General features: G+C 41.4%; 1 protein-coding gene across 3 annotated transcripts in view; it reads left to right on the plus strand.

Moving 5' to 3' along the window:
• Positions 1 to 12: 12 nt before the first annotated feature.
• LPXN (leupaxin) overlaps positions 13 to 19,017 on the plus strand; it is a 41,294-nt gene continuing 22,289 nt past the window's right edge. For 2 of the 3 annotated variants that reach the window (XM_015087944.3, XM_053203142.1), the window contains exons 1-3: positions 13 to 3,538; positions 9,291 to 9,448; positions 15,062 to 15,108. In XM_015087944.3, coding sequence (XP_014943430.3) covers positions 3,430 to 3,538; positions 9,291 to 9,448; positions 15,062 to 15,108 — 314 coding nt within the window. In that variant the 5' untranslated portion in view covers positions 13 to 3,429. The remainder of the gene's footprint in view (positions 3,539 to 9,290; positions 9,449 to 15,061; positions 15,109 to 19,017) is intronic. The other variant, XM_027045567.2, reaches the window with a different exon arrangement.

Genomic DNA, 19,017 nt, shown 5'->3' on the forward strand with positions numbered 1-19,017 from the left:
CCTCAGCCCGGCTCCGAGGGCGCCCCCCCCCACCCCCTGCCACTCAAGGCCCGCTACCGCTGGCGGCGCGCGCGCCCGCCACAGACGTGCAGCGGACCAATCGGAGAGGAGGGACGGCTTCTTCGCCCTGCCCCTCGCGGCCTCTCACGCAGCGACTTACCAGGTTCCCTCCCCCACCCCTTCCTTCAACCAATCAGGAAACGGCTCTAAGGGAGCGCGCGAGGTTTCCTTCCCCGCGCACCCGTTCTCACCGTTAAACGGCTGCGTCTCGCGACAATCCTAAAGTGACCTTCCTCCCCCCCTCCCCCGCCCCACGAGCTCGACGCGCGCTAGGGGCAGTGGGAGGAGCAGGTCCCGCGAGGAGATTGGTGGGAGGAAAACGCACCTTTTTCCCCGCCTCGCGCGCACCCTGGACTGGCTGCGCGCGCACCTGCCTCCCTAAGGAGCCGCTAATGCCACAGGGCTCTTTCTATCCTTCTTCCTTAAGCCGTGGAAGTAGCCTTGGCGTTCTTCTGCCTCCACCCCGACCCCACTTTCCTGTCTGTGGCCTTTCTGTCCCCAGCGCCGCCAGGTCTTGCGGAAAGAAGGGGAAAATTTTTTGAGTTGTCGCTTCTCCTTTAAGAAAAAAAACGCCGTCGGCTGCCGGATGAAAGTCTCTGAAAAAATGGCGGCGGTAGAACAGAGGCGGGGTCGTGAGGGCAAGGAGGGCCCGCCTCTTGGCGCATGCGCAGGGTCAACTTGTCAAAAGGCATCCTGGGAGATGAAGTCCTGAATATCCTGAGCTTTAGGAAAAGACGACAGGCAACCGGAGGCGTAGAGGATGCTGGGAGGTTTTGAGTGATGCACGATGGGAAAGGTAGTTTACTCGTTCTGCAGTGGGCGTTTGTTCTTTCAAGGAGGTAGTATTTCCGGGTTAGGCCACGAAACTTGCACAGATCCCAGCTGTGTTGTCGGGGCAGTTGCTGGTTGGGATAGCTTAGGACTGTTTTCCCGACTTTGGAATCGGTGTTGGCGACACATTTCTTGGGTGGCCACGTTCACAGTGGCCTGGGTTGGTTACTTTGCACCTCCTAGCGTTCATGTTTGCAGTATACGCCTCGTCATCTTACGTGTGACCCGTGAGCTCCTAGAGGTCAGGCACTGAATCTGGATCCGTCGGGTGCTTGGCGCATAGCACAAACCCACCACTCATTTGGTTCTTAATGAAAGTCTGTGGAGGGGCGCCTGGGTGGCTCAGTCCATTAAGCCTGGGACTTCAGCTCGGGTCATGATCTCACAGCTGGTGGGTTCCAGCCCCACGTGGGGCTCTGTGCTGACAGCTCAGAACCTGGACCCTGCTTTGGATTCTGTGTCTTCCTCTCTCTGTCTCTACCCCACTCGCACTCTGTCTCTCTGTGTCTATTAAAAATAAACGGTAAAAAAAAAAATTTTTTTTTAAAATAAAAGTTTGCGGAAAGGATTCTAGAGTTGCTGTTTTACCAGATGTTGGTGCCAAGGAGCTGGCGTCAGCTGCCTAACTTGGCTGTGGTCCCTGGGCTGCAGGGAAGGGGGTAGGGTGAAGGGTTGTTATCGTGATTCTGTGACCTACTCAGAGAAACCCAAGGCCTCTTTCATGCTCCCTCCCTCAAAGCCACTTGGCTTCTGTGGTTTTGAATGTTTCTGCTGCACAGGAAGCACGGTCAGAATAGCAGCTTTGTCAGAAATTACCTGTCTGTTCACTAGCATATGCAACTATATTATCCTAATGCGTCAAATGGGAGTTTCCATTTGTTTTCCAAGTTGCAGTCAGTGACTCCTGCATTCCTTCCTTACTGCTTTTCATGAACTATACCCAGGAAGCGATGTGAGAGAATGGTTCTTACCCCTAGAAAATAAAACATCCAGGGTTAAAACCCCCCAGAGAAAGCAGTTGGAAACAAGATCTGGGGATCCAATTCTAAATTTCACATAAATCATTAAGTTAAACTGCAGATGGAGTCTAATATTTGCAAGCCAAGTGCTGAAGTGCATTTTTCCTCGGTGTCTTGGCTTAGTTACCAGTTCAGATGAGGCAAATGGCATATTTGCTGTCGAGTGTTCTGCACTTTCATAGGACTAGTGACATTTCAGTTGTAAAAACTACAGATTAGTGTGGATGGGAATTTTTTCAAACCCATCTGGACTTTTGGAACAGCACTGACATCCAATGGCTGCTCAAAGTAATGCAGAGTGGGAATCTTTTGATTAAAAAAAAAAAATCTTTGTGTCAGGAGGGAATGAAAGAATCAATAATTCCTTTAGATCAACCAAAAAAAAAAAAAAAAAAAAGACCACTGGATTGCAGAGGAAAGATCACAGGCATTGAAACTAAATCTGGATTGGGGCGCCTGGGTGACTCGGTTGGTTGAGCATCTGACTTCAGCTCAGGTCACGATCTCACAATTCATGGGTTGCAGTCTCACAGTTCGTGGGTTGGTGGGTTTGAGCCCTACCTCGGGTTTTGCACTGACAGTGAGAAGCCTGCTTTAGATTCTCTCTCTCTGGATTATAGTAAATAGTAAAGCTACCTATAATTCTGTTAATTTCCTCAAGTTACCACTCCTTGAATTTATTTCACTACTGGTAGAGATGGAGATAATAATATCTGTTTCACAGGGCCATAATTATAGTTCTTCACACACTGCCTTCTCATAGGAGGCCTTTTGTAAATGTTTTATTTCATTCAAGGTGAGTAAAATCAGAGTGGTAAAAGATGAAAGTTAATCTCAGTGTCCTTTTTCAGAGAAATTGCTAGAAAGCAACATAGCTAAGCAGAAATTGTGCTTCACTGAGACATCTGCAGCTTAACGCCTTGTGTCTTGTCTTCCCATTTCATTCTTCATGACTGCTATAGTTGGTTGTGTTTTGGACCACAGACGTAGCCAGGCCCTGAAAATCTAAATGTGACTACTACTCTGCCCTGCTGTTAATGGATTTACAGTCTATTCAGGAAAGCAGGGAAGCATAGTTTCAGGATAATTAAGTGAATGAAGACAGCAAAACGAATTGGGTGCTGGTTAACTGATGGAAATTTTATGAAGGAAACTGCTTTTGTGGTCCCCAGCTTTATGTGCACACACACGCATACACATACTCACATACACTCACACACGGCGGGTTTTCTGATGCTCCAGCCACACTGGAGGAAACAAGTGCAAATCTGCCACTCCCATGAATTCAAGATGAATCCTGGCACATAGTAGGAGTTCAATTTTTTCAAAGTTAATTTTGAATCTTTATCACCCTGTCCAATGCACTAACAGAACTCAAATCCTACTACCCATCTTTCTATGTCCCATTTTTAGAACCCTAACTTTTCAAAAAGAAAAGAAAAAAAAAAACCTCACCAAATCAAAAGAGAGGAAGTGCTACGCAAATACAGGAACCAAAAAGGGTTATAGAGGCTGCTTCATGCTGTTTCGTTTAGTTCCTTTGCAGTCCTCTTCAGCACATGCTAAAACAGTTCCTCACAACCTGTGGGACCAGCGCATCTTGGGGTGCGTGACAATGGAAGAGTTAGGTGAGTGAGGACCTTCCTGGAGGGTAAACTGAAGGAATGAAGACTTGGCTACCATCTCTGTGTGGTGGGATGTACTTCTAGCCAGGGGGAGGGTGCTGCTGGAAGATTTTGTTTCCACTTCTCTCTTGACCTCAGCCCAACCAAGAGTGAAGTGTGAGGAACTAGGATTGTTTTTGGGGAACTCCGGGTGCACTCTTTTAGTGGCACAAACAGGCAGAGTTTGGTGCTTAGTGGAGTAAACCATGCACAAATACTTTTGGACTGAATTGTTTATTATGAGTATTTGCCCCTTGGCGACTATTGGAGGTCACAGGGTGGTCACACAGTTGGCACCTGCAGAGATATGATTTAGGAAGAAAAAAAAAGGGGGAGGGATAGATGGTGTTGGTGAGGAGAAGAAATGGAAGAGCAAGAATGAGACATCTGTAAAGGTTGGAGAAAGGCCAGGGTGGTTTCATTTGTTCCTTGGTTTAGTATTAAACCAAGGAGAATTAGCACAATAACTCCAGCAATTCTGTTGCTAAGCTCTTTATTTGGAGGAATTCTCAAGGAACAGATTACTACGGACTGCAAGTATGATACTCTTTCCACTTCAAACAATTAAAACCAGCAGTGAAACAATTGGCCACATGGCTCAGAGAGATCGCTGACTTCAAATCTTTGGAGTAATGGAAGCTTTGTCATTCTTGGGATTCATTCTTTATCCTCGGCTGACCTTTGTTGCTGGCATCCTTCCTAACACTGAGTCACTAACCTTTACTCGCTTTCCAAGCTGTATTAATTCCATAGTGTTACGGGTTTTTGTATGTCTGGGGTATGTCAAAATTGTGAACAACAACAACAACAAAACGTATCTCGCATATTGTCTTTTGTTGCTGTTGTTAATTATTGGGAGTGTTAGTTATTGGGAGTGTAATTTGAGAGCCTGAGGAGCAGAGAAAGGAAGAAAGGCAAATTATAGGAGGAAAGAGATGTTAATGAAGAGGGAAAGGTGGTATTTAATAGACACAAAACTGTTTTGAAGGTGAAGTCTCTCTTTTGCTGCTTGGGGTAGAACATGTTTTGGACTTGGACTAGAATCCACATTCTTATTCTGTGTGAGAATTGGGGAAGTTCACGTTTCTAAGTTCAAAGTCCAGCTCACTAGAATCTAGCCCTTCTTTTGTATTTTAGCAACACCTAATGGCTTTCACGCAGGTAATTCAAAAGGGAACTAATAAGTATTCAGCGAATTAAGCTAAAACCTAACGTTTTTACAGATATTAATCATGTTAGTGTCTGAAGCAACTCTCTGAAATAGGTATTATCCACTTTTTATTTCCAATGAGGAAACTAAGAAAAATAATAAACTTGTTCAGTATCGCTCTCAGGAACCCCTAACACCAAAACTGATTAATCTACAAGGTGTTCTCCTATTGTTTTTTTTTTAATGTTTATTTGTTTATTTATTGAGACGGGGAGAGAGAGAGAGAGAGAACGAGCCAGGGAAGGGCAGAGAGTGAGGGAGAGAGAATCCCAAGCAGACTCCATGCTGTCGGCACAGAGCGTGATGCAGGGCTCAAACTCAACCAACTGTGAGATCATGACCTGAGCCAAAATCAAGAATCAGACACTCAAACAACTGAGCCACCCAGGCATCCCTCTCCTGTTTTAGAAGTGTGTTCCAGCCAGTAGAACAACCCAGATACTTAAAAAATTACAAATTAGATTTGTACAGTTTTGCCCTAGTTGAGCAGGATGAAATGGTAGAGAAACCTGGTCCAGAAATGGAGAAAGGGGGAAAGTACCAAACCTCCTAACAGGTGACAGGTCAGCAAAGGCAGGCAGATATTTTCTTTTTGCAGTATCTCCTCCAAGGTCGGTAGTTTGCAGCCACCAGCTTTTACCTGAAGCTTCATTACTCAGGGAGACCAGCTAATGGGGAACCAGGAGCAGCCTCTGGCTCTGAATGAAAGCTTTACAATCCAGTGAGATCCCCCAAGAGACCTCACCTTACTCCTTTCATGTTAATGTTGACATGATTGGATTTCCACAGATGAAGCACCACAGAGAAGGACTGTGGAGTTTTCAGCGTACTACCACCCCCCACCCCTTGTAACCCTGCATTTGTCATACTGAAGTTAGTCATCTTCAAATTACGGAATCTGGCAGAAAGCAAGATAATCTCGGGTGTTCGTGTATGCGCATTCATAGGAAACGGGAAGAGGGAGGCCTGTTAACTCATGACCCAGCGGGGAGAGTTTCACTAACTTTGGTGTGTAACCTACTCCTAGAGATGTTGTGTGTGCCTCATGGAGAGTCTCCTCTCTCCCCTAATCTTTATTGTAAATGCTCTTTTATTTTGAATCCAAGGAGATGTATGACTTCTGGTTGGAGTGAAGCTTAGAAAATAGAAAAGAAAAGGGGGGGGGCTACGTCTTAATGGAGGGGCACCGAATAAAACTTTGGAACTCAGTTTGGCATTCATTCTGGCTAGTAAGGTTATTAGAAAAAAGTTTTGCTTTCTCTTTCTACTTTAGTTTTCCTTTTCTTTTTTGTTCATTAAAAAAAATCTTTTATTATCAGCAATTTTAAAATATACGCAAGTAAAGAAAATAGTTTAATGAAATCTAGTATACCTATCAACCAGCGTAAATAATCATCAGCTCTTGGCCAATCTTATTTCATTAATACACCCATCCATTCCTTTCACTCCTGGATTATTTTATTTTATTTTTTTAATGTTTATTTTTGAAGGAGAGAGAGAGAGACAGAGTGTGAGTGGGGGAGGGGCAGAGAGAGAGAGGGAGACACAGAATCTGAAGTAGGCTCCAGGCTCTGGGCTGTCAGCACAGAGCCCGATGCAGGGCTTGAACTCACAAGCTGTGAGATCATGATCTGAGCTGAAGTCAGACGCCCAACCAACTGAGCTACCCAGGTGCCCCTAATGTTTATTTATTTTTGAGAGAGAGAGAGAGAGAGAAAGCATGCACGTGGTGGGGAGGGGCAGAGGGAAAGGGAGGCAGAGAATCTGAAGCAGGATCCTTGCTGGCAGCTGTGAGCTCAAAGCCCCATGTGCCCGACGTGAACGGTGAGATCATGACCTGAGCCAAAGTCCAACACTTGTCCGACTGAGCCACCCAGGCGCCCCACTCTTGGATTATGTTAAAGTGATAATCGGGTATTACATTCATGTCATTAGTAAATAATTCAGTATTAATCTCTAAAATAAATATATACATATACAAATAACCATAATAGCATTATCACGAACAAAATTCATAATCGTTCTTTAATATCATGAAACACGTAAAATGTTAACAGACATTACTTAATATTATCAAATGTCTTTTTACATCTAATATAAGTTAACAGTGCTTATTTAAACTATTGAATATTCAGTGTTCAATATTCCTCCTTGTTTTCTTTTTATTGAAGTTTACACATCGAAATTAGTTGTGTTTCTTAAATCTCTTTTAATCTCAGTTTCCCCTTCATCTCTTTTTTTCCACTGCCGTTAGTTTTTGAAGGGTAGTTTGCCTTGAAGAGTTTAGCTCAGCTTGCTCATCTCTAAAATGATGCATAAACTTCAATATTTTTATGAGATGGGTGACTAAGAAAGATCTGTAGAAAATTTCACTTGCAAGAAATTACTAGATTTTTAAAAAAATTCCAGCTAGTTAATATGCAGTGTAATACTAGTTTCAGGTGTCCCATATAGTGATTCGACACTTACATATATCACCTGGGGCTCATCACAACAAGTGCGCTCCTTACTCCTCTTCACCTATTTCACTCATACCCCCACCCACCTCCTCTCTGATAACCATCAGTTTGTTCTGTATAGTTAAGAGTCTGGTTCTTGGTTTTCCTCTCTCTTTCCCTCCCCTCCCCCACCCTCGCCACGATCATCTATTTTGTTTCTTAAATTCCACATATGAGTGAAATCATATGGTATTTGTCTTTCTCTGACTTACTTCACTTAGCGTGATACTCTCTAGCTCCATCCACATCTTTGAAAATGGCAAGATTTCATTCTTTCTTTATGGCTGAATAATATTGCATTGTATATACATACACCACATCTTCTTTATCTGTTCATCAGTTGATGGACTTTTGGGCAGAAATGACTAAGTCTTTTCTTATGCCGTTAATAAATACCCATCCCCCCTGATATCTAAAATAAATGAAAATCTGTTTTTTTAATGACCTGTGTAAAGTTCATTTTCCTCATCTGAGGACTTCAGACCTAGGCAGATCCTTAGAAATAATATAATCCACTGTTTTGCTAACTTAAAGAAAACATGACCTGTGGTAAGAAATCCACCACAGATCCACTAATGGGTCTCAACCCACAATTTGAGAAAACTTGTAATAAATGATTTCATTATGGGGATGAGGAAGTGACTTCGGAGAAGTCATGCCAAGATGGCCCCGAGAATCCGTGTGAGGATGGGGACTGGAATTTTTGACTTGAAGTTAGTGCAGGGTCTGGGATCAGATAGTCCAGGATCAGTCAGACAAGGCTGCATCAGTAGTAGCTGATTTACAAAGTAAGGATGATAATATCACCTGCCTTAAAGCATTAGGATGACTAAATGAAATATATAAGTTCCTGAGCATAGTGCCTATAATGTGTTGATTTTTATTAATTATTATTAATTTCATCATAACAGAAAAGTGGTAGTGTGCTACTTGTAAAGTGCATTGGTTTTTCTGAAGAAAACTACAAGGGAAACAAGTCTCAAGTATTTGGATTGCAACATCTTGCTTGATTTTGCAATAGCTGTTTTCTCCATGATCCCTTTTTTCCCCCTATAGTCTAAAAGACAGAATACTTCTACTTGATTTTGACAGTTTTATCATGTGCTTGGTATGTAAGAAAAAAAAATAATCAGAGTTAAGAATAAGTGTTACTGTCTTGGTATATTTATTTTTTTTAAGTTTATTTTTTGAGAGAGAGAGAGCATAAATGGGGGAGGAGCAGAGAGAAGGAGAGACAGAATTCCAAGCAGGCTCCACGCCATCAGCACAGAGCCCTATGTGGGGCTCGAACTCACCAACTGTGAGATCATGACCTGAGCCAAGACTAAGAGTTGGACGCTTAACCAACTGCATCACCCAGGTGCCCACTGTCTTGGTATATTTAGAAAAAATGTAATATAATTACTTCTGTTTTTCTGATAGGAAAAATATATAGGGATTTACTTTTTTCTTATTGGGGATCTTTGTAGGCAATCCACCCAAAATGAATGATAAGTATTAATATGCTGCATTATAAGAAGTCAAATTCTTTTTTTTTTTTCAACGTTTTTATTTATTTTTGGGACAGAGAGAGACAGAGCATGAACGGGGGAGGGGCAGAGAGAGAGGGAGACACAGAATCGGAAACAGGCTCCAGGCTCCGAGCCATCAGCCCAGAGCCTGACGCAGGGCTCGAACTCACGGACCGCGAGATCGTGACCTGGCTGAAGTCGGACACTTAACCGACTGCGCCACCCAGGCGCCCCTTGGAAGTCAAATTCTTGAGTGATGCTGTGAAATTGAATGCAACCATAGGAAATAGGTCACAGTATGTGGAGGCATTAAACATCTTCTGGTAGAATAGACCACAGTCTTGAAGTAAAATATGGAATAAGAGAAGATATTTGAAAATAGCCCTAACCCAAAAGAAGAAGATGAATGGAGGCACAGTGGGGATAATTAAGGAGGAAAATTATCCCAGAAGACTTCCATATTCTGTATTATGCTTCTCTTGTATCTTATAATATAGATGCCTTATTGGAGGAACTGGAACGCTCCACTCTCCAGGACAGTGATGAATCCTCCAGCCCAGCTCCTCTTTCCCTGGATCAGCATTCCAGAAAGGAGACTGACCTTGCTGAGACTTCAGGTGTCCCTTCTGTTCAGAATGATACAAGTCCCTTGCTGGTAACTTTCATTTATTGGAGTACCTTGAATATAAGTGTTTGAGTGCATTTCTGAAAATTAATTGTATCTTACGTAGAGTGATGTGAGAGAATCATATATCCAAGAAAAATCCCTCAATGATAACTTAAAGGTGGTTGTTTTTGGAAAGGAGGAAAATTGAGAAAATCATCATGGAAGAATAAATCTTTGAGAATTAAATTTTTTTCTAGTGAGGGCATGGTAACAGAGTCTTCCCTAATTTACTTGGAGAATTCTGATATTGCTGTCTGGACATCAGAGATGCATGTTGCAGTATGTCTGGAATTAACACTCCAGAAGACCAGGGATTACCTGGGCAAGGCCAGGTGGGAGCTCAGACAAGTCTTTTCAGGGTGACCTTCTAGGGCCGCAACTTTCCACGTCTTATTTTCTGTTAAATGTATTAGGAAATTCAATTATTAGTATACCTAGAGATGATGACACTCTAGGGGACCAACAGAAACAAATTAAACTCAGATGATATTTTTAAAAAAATCCAGAAATCCAATTTATCATTGTCTGGTTAGAGACAGTCTAACCATCAAATAGAATAATAGATACTAGTATTTGCTATATACATATATATGTATATATATATTTCCTTCCTATATGTAAGTCTACATGAATCTATGTTGTACTTAGGAGGTTGCTTGATGAGAATAGAATTAGTGTAGAAGAGGAATTAAGTAGTTTTCACATGTGGTGTTTTGAACTATGATATTCTGATTCGTCCTTGTACACTTGGTATGAAATCACAGGTTGCACAGACATGAAATCTGAGCCTGTATTTCCTTCCCCCTTTAATTGTTCCTCCCTCCAGCTATATACATACAGTTTTAAGGATGAACATTTATTTCTCTCCTAGGGAGCTACTGTCTCTTTTCCTCAATGCAAAATCATAGCCATAGGCTCCTAACTGGTCTACTACCCTTGCCCCCAGCATTTTATTTTCAGAGTAGCAGCCAGAGTGATTCCGTAAAACTTAAATCAGATGATGTCATTCCTTTACTCGGAACCCCACAGTGAATTTCTATCTCCATTTGAAGCAAAAGCCACCATCTTTACGCTGACCTTAGTGGGGTAACTATATACTCGGTTCACTTGGACGAGCCCTGAGTTTATGCTTGTTTTCTTGACATCCTATTATTGGCTTTGGCATTTACCCTAAGTCTTACATATTTTAGGAAGTTTTCTTATTAGTGTTTTCTTATTAGTATTTACACTAAACCAGCGTGGGTTCATAGACCTCCATTTGGTTCTTCTGGCTTCTTCTAACGCCTCATCTAGTAGCATGTGAAATACATTCAGTGAACAGAATTCGAACTGTATTATGGCTGAATCCTAAAGATGGCTAATGACAACTCATCTCTCTTTCCCTGATCCTGTTCAGACACATCCTAACTGGCAAGCTCCTTTTCAGGGATAACATGCAGGGTGCGGGCTCTTAAAGCTAAAAGCTTAGGCACCGTCAGGGACAGCTAACACCTCTGGTTGCAGGTGATGGCAGGGGAACTTTGGAAGCTTTTTCCCCAGCCGGTCACCCTGTATAGCACCACTCATGCTCATGAGAAGCATGGACCCTCCTCAGGGTCAGAAAAAATATGGGAAACTGTGGCTTAATATCATACAAATTACGTGCAGGAAATAGAGGCCAAGCATTCTCACCGCTGAGTGTAGTGTATTCTAAATGTTCTCATTAAAGCAGCTTTGTCCTTAATTGTGTATGTACAGCCATAGCTATTTGTTTTATTATTTGGCAATGCTTTTATTTTTGCAGCAGATGCTTTTAGCAGCATTTGGCTCACAACAAAACCAAACCCAGAATTACATGTTTAATTTTCTCAAGGAATTGATGATGAATGTGTAATCTGCACAAAATATTTGCCAACATTTCCTGTCCACCCCCGGTGGCAAGTAGAGATGTTAGTGCCCCTTAGAAGACAGGAAGACACAGCCATAGGGAAGAAACATCAGCATCTACTTCATAAGTTGCTCATGTAAAAAGAACGTGCCTGATGGTTTAGCATGTGCAGCTGCAGGAGGCGTGTCTAACATGTCACAGTGAAGCACACCTTTACATCTGCATCAAGTGTCGCTTCTAAACTGGTTTTGTTTGGTATCGGCTTCAAGTTTTCTTGTGCTTCTAACTGAAGTAAATGTGACGATTGAGTTGACTCCCTTTGCAAACCGTCAAATAATGTCAGTTTTATATCCGTGCCACCAGAGACCTCAGAAAATTTGTTAATTCCAAAATGCTTTGATTTTTTTCCCCTCTAATTGAAAGGATCAAAATTCAGTATTTGGAAATTCATTCTTCCCTCAAAAGCAGAACATCTGACATTGTTAATGCCATTGTAAATTTAGTTGGGAAGTTCAACATTGAAGACAAAGTGGGTTATTGTGCGTGTGTGATCATATGAATACAAATTTTGATGGAGAACAGAATTGCCGTTAAAAAAAAAAAGTTCCATATTAAAAAACTATGCAGCAGAAATGTGCTTGAATTGGTTGTGATGTGCACAAAATTCCTGACTTCATCCAAGCTCCAGGATTCTACCAATCAAAATAGAAACTGCAAATGTCAAAATTTACAGATATATATTTCCACCATCAGAGTATATATGTATCTAACTCATCTACAAAACTTCTGTGACAGAAGCTGATGTTGAATACGGAAGCAACATTTCAGCATGGCTGCATGCATTTTCTCTCTGTATTGCCTGTCATCAATCGGATTTTAGAAATGCCTGAGCCTCTGAAAATAACATTTTGTAAAGCAACTTAAATATAGGTTGCATTATGTGGAAAATCAGTCAGAAATATTTAATCGAATTATTCAGTGAATGTAGCATGAAAATTCAGCTTTTGAAGCTTTCGGCAAGTTGCAATTATATAAAACAAAGCTTGCAAAGAGGAAGGAGCTCAAATTTCTCTCTACAAAAGCTGGGGAGGAATTGAACAACTTAACAGATGAGAGCTCAAATGGTTTAATTACCTAATTTGAAAATTGTGCTTTGGAAAAAATCTTGTCTTTGATGGAGTTTCTAATTTTAATTGGATAAATTTATATTCTCCACCAGAATGGGATGAAATTGTGAAGGCCTATGATTTTGCAGTATCTACATTTGGCAAAATGTTGAAAAGAATCACAGAGACGACTTAGGAGCTCTGTCTTGTAAAAATATTATTGAAGAAAGGTGCTCTGGATGGAGGTAGAAATACAGCACCTGTGAAAATACTGGGGCAGAAATATTTATACATTTTAATATGAGAAACATTTGAGAGTATCCTCCATTTAGCAGAATTTGCCCTGAACTTATAGGCTCATCAACATCCAGAGTGGGAATATTTTCTCAATTAATTCTCAATATTATGGTCTACAGAGAAGCATCAGTTAAAAGTATCAATAACTTCAAAATATATTTGTATATTATATATAAAATGCATATATAAAAAATGCAGCTCCTTAACTAGTTTGCAATACTAAAAGATATGAAAATAATAAGATCATATTTTATTTAAAAAAATTTATTAGTTTATTTTGAGAGAGAGAGAGCAGAGGAGGAGCAGAGAGAGAGGAAGAGAGAATCTGAAGCAGGCTCCATGCTGTCAGCACAGAGCCCAATGCAGGGCTTGAACTCACAAACCTTGAGATCATGATCTCCTGAACCAAAATCAAAAGTTGGACACTTAATTGAGTCACCTGGGTGCCCTAATAAGATCATATTTTAAAAAAAGACATCTTTCAGAAAAATTTCCACATCACAGTGTTAGAGACAACAATGGCTAGGTAACCAATTAAGGTATATGAATCTATATCAAGAAAAATTATTTACTGTGCTGTTTAAAAATGTTCAAATAATCAATATACAAGCTTTTTTTTTTTTTTTTTTTTTTTTTTTTTTTTAACTTAATGTTTAGAGATGCCTGGGTGGCTCAGTCAGTTGAGTGACTGACTCTTGATTTCAGCTCAAGTCATGATCTCACGGTGTGTGAGGTTGAGCCCCACATCAGGCTCTGTGCTGACAGGGCTGAGCCTGCTTGGGATTCTCTCTCTCCCTCTCTCTCTGCCCCTCCCCCATTTGTGCTCTCTCTCAAAATAAATAAACATAAAAAAAATAATGTTTATAGCTATGTCATCTAAAAACATTCTAGAGAATTTTATTTTTTTAAGTTTATTTATTTTGAGAGAGAGGCAGAGAAAAAGGAGAGAGAGAATACCGAGCAGGTTCCTTGCTGTGAGCACAGAGCCTGACGCAGGGCTTGAACTCACGAACCATGAGATCAGGAGCTGAGCCAAAATCAAAAGTTGGACACTTAACTGACTGAGCCACCCAGGCACCCCTAGACAATTTTATTTCAAAAATAAGTTTTCAAGAGAATTATTTTGTAGGGGCGCCTGGGTGGCTCAGTCGGTTAAGCGTCGGACTTTGGCTCGGGTCATGACCTCACAGTTCGTGAGTTCAAGCCCCGCGTTGGGCTCTGAGATGACAGCTCGGAGCCCGGAGCTTGCTTCAGATTCTACGTCTCCCTCTCTCTCTGCCCCTCCCCCACTCACACTCCATCTCTGTCTCTCTCTCTCGAGAATAAACATTAATAAAAAAGAATTATTTTGTAGGTCCATCAATATAATAAAACCCAATTTTTAGTCAAGAAGTACATATTTTTAAAGTTATATAGTATTAATTATTTTTGGTACCTACCCCTCTTTCACTTTTAAGAACATCCCAGTTTGAACCATTATATGGTCACCCTACTTGCTTGATCTGGCCCCTTTTACTCCCTGTCCCTGTCTTGCCAGTTCACTGTGCTGCCCTGGACGCCTTTCTGTTACATGGATGCTCCAGGGTTCCCCCCAATCTCCTTACTTCTCTCACCTTCTGTGAGTCCTCACTCAAGTGGCACCTCCTCAGTGAGTCCTTCCCTGATCGACAGATATATTTTCCATTGCCATCTTTCTCCCATTTCTCATGCCCTCCCCCCTAATTAGTTTTACACGTTACTGAATTTATTCTATTTTCTTATTAATTTGTTCATTATCTGCTCTCACCACCATAATGTCAGAGGCAGAGGAGACATTTTTTGTTCGTTCATTTCATTTTCTGTTTTCATTGCTGCATCCCTGGCCCCGGCACATGACAGGCACCCAATAAGTATTTGTTCAATAAATAAATGAATTGCTGGTCAACTACCCTTTAGAGACACACATATTTTATTTTTTTGTATGTCAGAGTTAGCCATGATATAGTCTTCCCCTAGACAACATCCTGTCTAGGTAAAGGAATTGCTCTGATTCTTTTCGTCGGTTTTATGGTTCCTATCTGAGTACGATCAACTTCTCTATTTCAGTGCTTGTTAGGGCAGGGTGGGGGACGCTGTTACTTGTTCACATGCTGGCTGCTTCGAATTTGGCCTTCTGTTGTGGGATGGCTGGTTTTGCTCTGCCTTGGGAAAGAAAATCTCAGAGATACGCTAGTTATCAGTCCTATTTAGAAGCTAACAACATCCTCTAATTCTGGGCACAGATGAGTGACAACATTCTCCCAGCAGAAACTCATTGTTTGCTCTTTCTTCTCTGTCACTTATATGTCTTAGGTACAGCTCGTGTATACGACCCATATCCAGGAGCCCAATATCTACAGGTATGTTTTTTATTCAGTACTTTAAAATATTAAAGATATTAGATGATTTTTATCAATCTGGGTCTGGACAACAAGTTGCTTTGCATGCGTTCATTATTAGAACTCCGGCGACTTCCCTCCTCCCCTTTCCATAGTGTTTCAGCAGAGGTGGAGTTCTGCCAAGCTCACTTGGCAGTTTCTTAGGGTGCCTGCCTTCTAGACGGGCCGTCCAGGCTGGGGGGAGCCACTATTTCCTTCACCACCTGGAAAGGTGTAAATCGTTCGAGTCACCACACGTTTCGGCTGGGCTACTCCAAATATCACGCTCCAGTTCACGGAAGAGGAAACACCTAAAGAAATTTCAGCGAGACGCCAACAAAACCAGAGCTAAGATCAGGGTCGACGTGAGACAAGAGGGTCTCCGCAGCAGACTGACGAATATATACTTCTAATGAATCTGTACTTCTTCTTTCTATAGTTGTTCAAGATTTATTTAGCTGGCGGGCGGGGGGGGGGGGGGGGTGGAGGGGGGGGTGGATTTCCTTTTAAAAACATTACATATTGAAACAGATCCACTTACTAAACCATGTCGACTGACCAAAGCAGAATCAACAGTCTGAGAAAATGAAAAAGACTGTTTTTCTCATTCTCTCTTCAGGCAGTGCTTCACAGTTTGAAAAATCAGACAGCTTTCTGGGAAACAAATTGAAGGACTTCACAAATTAAAAGGGAAACGAGATAGCAAAGGCTCATGCTTGGTAGAGTACCACACCATACCTTATTTGGTTCTAGAATCGCAGCCGGTCAATAGTGCACACCCATGATGCCAAATAAGGGAAGGACCTGTGTTACTATGAAGTCTTTTTGTAACTTCCCACCTGAGAACACTTTCTACTTGGATGGGAGTAAGGCCAAGGCCAATTTATATTAATTGAATTGCCAATTGGTTCCAGTTCCAGGAGACTGCCTGGTGGGTTGCCCCCTAGACCACCCTATCCCTCCTTCTTGTAAAAAAAAAAAAAAAATCCAAAGAAGCAAAACAACAATGAAACCATGCCTGGCACACATAGGCTTTCAGTAAATGTTTGCTTTTTAAAAATCTAGGAAACCAAGACTTCGATAGAAATATTAATGAAAACAGGAACATAGAACAGAAAAACCAGCCCAACCAACAGCCAGTTTCCTGTGTATCTGGCATTTTGATCAATTGATGGCATGCCAATGGAGAAGACTCACATCGTTTTCCCCTCAGACCTATTTCTTTCTCTTCTCTTGCTCCGCTCTGTATTCTGGGGGCGCTGACCCCTGTAGGCTGGGTTTTCCAGGCTCCAGGATCAGTTGGCTTTCGCTGGAGGGTGAAAGGCAGGGAAATTCAGGGTATTTCCTCCCCTAATCTCTCTCCACAGTGTTGGGGTCAGCAGTTACATGTCCTTTCTGGCTTCAGCTGGAGCAAGACAGGTCTACTGTGGTTCCATTCCAGCTTGTACCTTGGCCTCTGGCTCTTAGTAACTCCCCACCCCCTTGCTTAATGGCTTTCTGCTGTGGCTAATCTTTTGCGTTACCTCAGTATCTTCTGTTTGCCTCTTTAGTTATCCCATCACCTGTGTAATCAAATTTCTGGATTAAATTCCTTTGGCTTACTCCCAGAGTGCTTATATTTTCCCGAGTGGGCCTTGACTGATACATTTTCCCCAGTACCGAATGACACTTGCTGTGTCGATCGGTATGGGAGACTGATATGAAATCCAGGTGGCCTAGTAAATAAGCAATAGCCTGGTACACATCCCTAAGGCTGGTATAACTCGGAGCTGATAAGGCTCGCAGGTGTGGACAGAGCGTGAGACTCAGAAACTAGATGCCTGCATTCTGCTTCCACCATTTCCTCTGGCTTGCTTAAATGAACCAAACGCTGCTTTCAACCTTGAGACTGTATTCAATACTAGTGGCATGTGTAGCCATGTAGTAATATATCTACTGTAGTTATATATCAAAGCAATATGAAGGATAATTTAGAAACGTATACACGAACAAAAATAATTTTGGTAAGAAGAAGGAGAAACACCAATCATAAAAACATCGCAGAGGAATGAATAGGGGAAGATTCCAGCAAACGAAGCCCCTCACGTGAGGAATCTGTATTCTTTTGACAGCACAGAGCCTGCTTGGGATCCCCTCTCTCTTTCTGCCCCTCCCCTGCTCTCTCTCTCTCTTCAAACAAACAAACAAACAAACATTTTAAAACAAACACCACACCTCTTGTATTTGTATATTATTAAAACCTCTAACTCACGAATTAAACTGTTGCCCATGACACAGCAAAGCCCTTTTACCACCTTCAGGAAGTGAGGGGACCCATCAAAGGAGCTCTCATTTTGAGCTTCCTCTCTTTTTAGGCACACTTCCTGTAGTGATGGAATCACCAACTCTTTTGACCTTTCCACTCTTATTTAGAACATTATGTTGTTGATCCAGTTACTCTTAAGGTATCACAACAAGGGTTTCTCTTTCCATACGGCACCAGAAGTCTTGCTAAAAACCAGTAAGAAGTGTTTTGGATAAGCACCAGTGTGTGCCGACTGTGAGGTGGACAGGTTTTTAGGATTATACAGACCCACATAAGGAACTACATTTCTTCTACACTGGGAAACAGGGCCGAGAATTTGCGGACAGCCTGGCTGCCTTTTGCACACAAGACACACGCCTGTGGCAGCAATGACGAAGGGGTCATGACCCCAAAGTGTCCTGAGGCTGAGCCTCTCTGTGCTTCCTTGGAAGCCTCTAAGGATTGAATCAAGCACTTGTCTACTTGACCATTTTTGTTCCTCAATGAAAAAAACAAAACAACAACAACAAAAAATTATGCCTGGCAGGAGGCCCTGTTGTACCTAAAAGACAAAATCTTTTCTCTTCAGAGGGGGAGACATCCACTTCCTCCTCCATTTTTCTTATTGTGAAATACTCAAACGGAAGTAGGTCAGTAGTGGGACATGTTGTACCCAAAAGACAGTCTTTTTTCCTTAAGAGAGGAATGTTATCAATCACATTATTAATCTTTCAAATTTTTGGCTAAGGGATAAAAACTGGAGTCTCACTGTTGAATTTGCATGGTAAAGATCTAGATCAGCATATCTTTATACAGTAATAAACATTCAAATTTCCTTTTCTGAAACTTGCTTTTTTTAAAAATCTTTAGCTCATTTTTCTATTAGCTTGTCTTACTGATTTGCAGACTTTAATATTTGAATATTATTTATGTTTTAAGTATTTATGTATGTTGAATTTTTTTTTGAAATTAGCTCTGTTGATGTTTGTTTTCTTTTTTGCTTTCACTTTACAGTTTCATGCCTTTCTTAGGAAAGCCTTCATTACCCCAAATTATAAAAAAAATCTTCCATTTTCTTTTACTCCTTTTATGTTTAAATGTATTTATGTCTTTAACTCATTTAAAACTTACTCACGTGCAAAGTTTGTTAAAGATCTAAATTTATTGTTTCAAATAGGCTGTCGTGCATTTTGTGTCTACTACTTTGTTTATGAGGATTTGAAAGGCCACAATTACCATATGCAAAGTTCTCATGGTTCAGGAGTCTGTTTCTGGGCTGTGTCTGCTCCAGTCCTCTGATTTGTTGGCTGATCTGTTTCTTTTCCAACATCACACACATTTTATTGTCACTTTATCGGACAGCACATCTATTGAGACATCTTCCCTCCTCACCTCTTTTTACAAAATTATCTTGAGTGTTCTGGCCCATGAATCTCAGCATCAGCTTATTAATGAACTTGAATAATTCTCTTAAGATTTCTTTATGAATTACATTGAATTTGTAGTTTAATGGGAGAAACTGACATCGTATTATGCATCATTACTTATGCATGTCTTGTATGTCTGTCAGTGTTTTTTCTTCACAGAAGCCTTGCACAGTTCTTGTT

This window comes from Acinonyx jubatus, chromosome D1, assembly GCF_027475565.1.
Source record: "Acinonyx jubatus isolate Ajub_Pintada_27869175 chromosome D1, VMU_Ajub_asm_v1.0, whole genome shotgun sequence".
In the NCBI taxonomy this organism is placed as follows: domain Eukaryota; kingdom Metazoa; phylum Chordata; class Mammalia; order Carnivora; family Felidae; genus Acinonyx; species Acinonyx jubatus.